Source organism: Monoraphidium neglectum (genome assembly GCF_000611645.1).
Source record: "Monoraphidium neglectum strain SAG 48.87 unplaced genomic scaffold scaffold00381, whole genome shotgun sequence".
Lineage (NCBI taxonomy): Eukaryota > Viridiplantae > Chlorophyta > Chlorophyceae > Sphaeropleales > Selenastraceae > Monoraphidium > Monoraphidium neglectum.
This window is the reverse complement of record NW_014013247.1, coordinates 8,373-11,692: the sequence shown is the minus strand read 5'-3', so window position 1 is coordinate 11,692 and position 3,320 is coordinate 8,373. Positions and strand designations below refer to the sequence as shown.

The window sequence follows — 3,320 nt, the reverse complement described above, 5'->3', positions numbered from 1 at the left end:
TCAACAACGGCGGCTGCGGGTCCACTACTGCAGCCACCTGCTCTGTAGCGGCTGATCGCACGGCCACCTGCACCTGCAACAGCGGCTACACCAAGAACTCAGCTGACAAATGTGTACTTGTCTGTAGCATCAATAATGGCGGCTGCGGTGCCACCTCCGCCGCCTCCTGTTTTGTTGGACTAGACGGCACAGCCATCTGCAAGTGCAACATGGCCTACACCCAAAATGCAGCCGGCTTCTGTGTTCCACTTCCAGATGTCAACCAGTGCACCTCCACAGATGCCGCCACTTGTGGCTGCTCCTGCACCTGCAACAGCGGCTATGCAAAGAACCCAGCAGGGACATGTGTGCCGCAGACATCATGCCCCAGCTTAACAAGCAATCCCGCCACCATTTTCCCACCAAACAAGAAGCTGCAAACGGTGACCCTTACCGGCAGCGCCGCTGCGATTGCAACCATCCGCATAACAAACATCACGTCTAATGAGGCAGGCTCCAACAACGGCGGAGGCTGCGTGCGCTCTGTCTTCAACACCCAGTGGCAGGTGGGCGAGCTTGCAAGAGCGACGCCAGGGTATGGGGGATCAAGCACTCATGTGTCACAGTACCACTGTGTAATTTGACCAATTTCGGTTGTGTGAATGCAGCCCTCTGCAGTAGGGGCGTAGCGCAGAAGTACGCCTTGGCCACCCGCGCGGCTGGCGTACAAATCCAAACCCTCTTCTCACCCTGCTGCTTCGTGCTTCCCCCTTACTTGTTGCTGCCCGCAGACCCTAACATCTACCGGTGTTTCCGTCCAGGTGCTGGCCGACCGCAGCGGCACCGGCACTGGCAGGGTCTACCGCATCCAGTACGAAGTGACATCACCCGTCGCTGCCGCGACGTGCTCCGGCGCAGCCACGGTGTGCGTCCCGCACGACTCCAGTGCGGCGTCCGTAGCGTCATGCAGTGCGGTCACCTCCGCCCCATATCCCACTCTCACCTGCTGAATATTAGTCAGTTTCCTGCACACACGTGCGCCTTTGATTGCATGACTGCAAAGCACAGCACGACGATGCAACCAACCAGTATTGAATCCTTACCGTGCGCTTCCGCGCCTGCGATGTGGGATCGATCTGCTGCGCGCGCCGTTAGATTTGCGTGCGGTCAACTTGCTTGACCCACCTCCCGGGCATACCGTATCATGTGCATTGACGCTTGATGATTTCTGGCTGCCTTGCCGATGCTGGACCAAAGTCTGTGTTGTGGAGCTGGCCCCAGCCCTGCCGCCAGCTGCTTCTGCACCTGCGTGCCATATGGGACGAGCTGTCGATGCATCGATAGCTCAAGGTCGAACGCAGGTGCATGCCCCTGCCTATCCAAGGCACCTGCCCTGCTGCTAGTTTCTTGTGCATCACGCCAACCTCGTTTGCGCCATTACTGTGGCGAGACGCATCGAACCTACCTGTGCCTATCGTAAGCGTGCAGTACGTGTTAAATTCTGCCCAACACCCTACCGGCGCTGCCAAGCAGCATCACATATATATGTGGTCCCCTCTCTAGAGCCACACACGTTGGGGAGTTGTGCCTGGGTCCCCTGCGCATTACCCCGCTGCTGTTTTGCGTATTGTTCGTTGCAGTAGTGCATGGCAACGCAACAGGTGCAGGCGCAACAGCCAACTGCACCCGGCATTTGGAGTTCCCTTGTAGTCCGTATTTGCGCTGTGCTCGCCTGGTGCAGGACCAGTAGCTGTGCTTCACAAACCAGCCGGGGTCGTGTGCACTAGTCGCGCCAAACCTCAACCTGCTCGTACGCGCATTCAAAGTTTGCGTGCTTGGCGGTACCACCTTAGGCTGCGGGCGGTTATTCCAGGATGATGCATGGTGATGCACAGCCTTTGCTTGGAGACTCGTGGCCATTTGCAGCTTTGAAAGCTAGCCCTTTGCACGACTGCAATCATCATCACAACTCTGGTGACAAGGGATGCGCCGCTGCACCCGCTGAACTTCGCTCACTCTTTCATCCGGCGGACCACTCGCCTGCCTGGTACATTTTGGATAGCCAAACTGCTCAAAATAGTCTGCTCGTGAGGATTACGATACCCTGCATGTGACCACTGCCAGCGTCGTGACGCACTGGCGTTTGGCCATTGGGAGTGTAAAGTCGATCCTGATTTGCAGTCTTCAAGCCAGCCATATGTCATTACTGCAGCAAAGGAAATACAATCCTCACAACCTGTTTCAGCTGATCGCAAAGATGATGCGAATGGTTGCCAGGCCTTGGCAGCCTGAGACTCCAGCAGCGCAGTGTGACACAAAGGTCGTGCAGAGATGCGAGGATAATGACGAGGTGTTCTTGCCGCGGCACCCCCAGCTCGCGGCGGCGGCCCCATCGTGGGCGGCACTTGCGGCCGCCGGGCCTGTCATACATAGGGAGGTGATTACGCACATCAATTCTCTGCTCGTTTTCACCGGCCTGTCTCCGGCACTGTCGTCACAAGAGCGGGTTTGCAAGCAAAACGCATGCAGGATGCAGAATGAGAGAGGGCAGCAACCATGCTGCCGCCATACATCGTGCGGTCTTGTGGTCCATCAGAGAACAGATCAAATGCTTCAGAGCACAGGTTCAGGGGCCGATATTGCAGGTTACGGGCTCAATAGAAGCTGGCTGCACACAACAGCCGGCCACACACATGATCCATTTCTCCGTTTCCACGCACAGGAAGCTCCCTGCACGGCTTCCTGCAGACCCGCGTGTCACACCATGTAGGAGATCTTCACTGAGCTGCCGCTGCTTCGGCCGCATCCTCTACAGGCTTGGCCTCCACCGCCCAGAAGATGCTGCGTGTGGGGCGCATGGCCACCAGCTGGAAGCCAGCCGCAGACAGCAGCGCCTCCCACTGCTTCTTGGTGCGCTCCTTGCCGTGGCACCTGTGATATCAAGCAGCATGCCGATGCCTTGGTGCTTGCTGGATCAGGGGGTGGTCCGTGGCTGGCACGATGATGAGGCGACATAAGAAGGCAAGCCCTACAACAACACACGTCGCAGCCCACAACAGGTAGAAAATCCAGCTGGTCTGAGCTGCGACACGCGTTTGCGACCGACACGCGCGCTGAAGGCAGCTGGCGGCCATAAAGAAGAACCTGAATGCACTCACATTGCCATCATATGCATGTCCTGTATGAAGCGTCCATGATTTTGGTGTGGGGCGGGACATGCGTGACAAGTTGTTATGATATGGCAGCGGCTGAATGCCTCAAGTATTTGGCATACTCATTCTCGCAGGAACACTCATGGTACGCACGTGTCAGGTCCCGCTGCGGAGCTGGGTGTCCCCCTT

At 57.4% G+C, this 3,320-nt stretch overlaps 1 protein-coding gene across 1 annotated transcript in view; it reads right to left on the bottom strand.

The window, feature by feature from the left end:
• Nucleotides 1–2,756: 2,756 nt before the first annotated feature.
• MNEG_3132 (Chavicol O-methyltransferase) overlaps nucleotides 2,757–3,320 on the bottom strand; it is a gene marked incomplete at both ends in the record, with an annotated part of 3,415 nt that continues 2,851 nt past the window's right edge. The window contains 2 exons of the mRNA XM_014048389.1: nucleotides 2,757–2,910; nucleotides 3,138–3,157. Of these exons, the coding sequence (XP_013903843.1) occupies nucleotides 2,757–2,910; nucleotides 3,138–3,157 (174 nt within the window). The remainder of the gene's footprint in view (nucleotides 2,911–3,137; nucleotides 3,158–3,320) is intronic.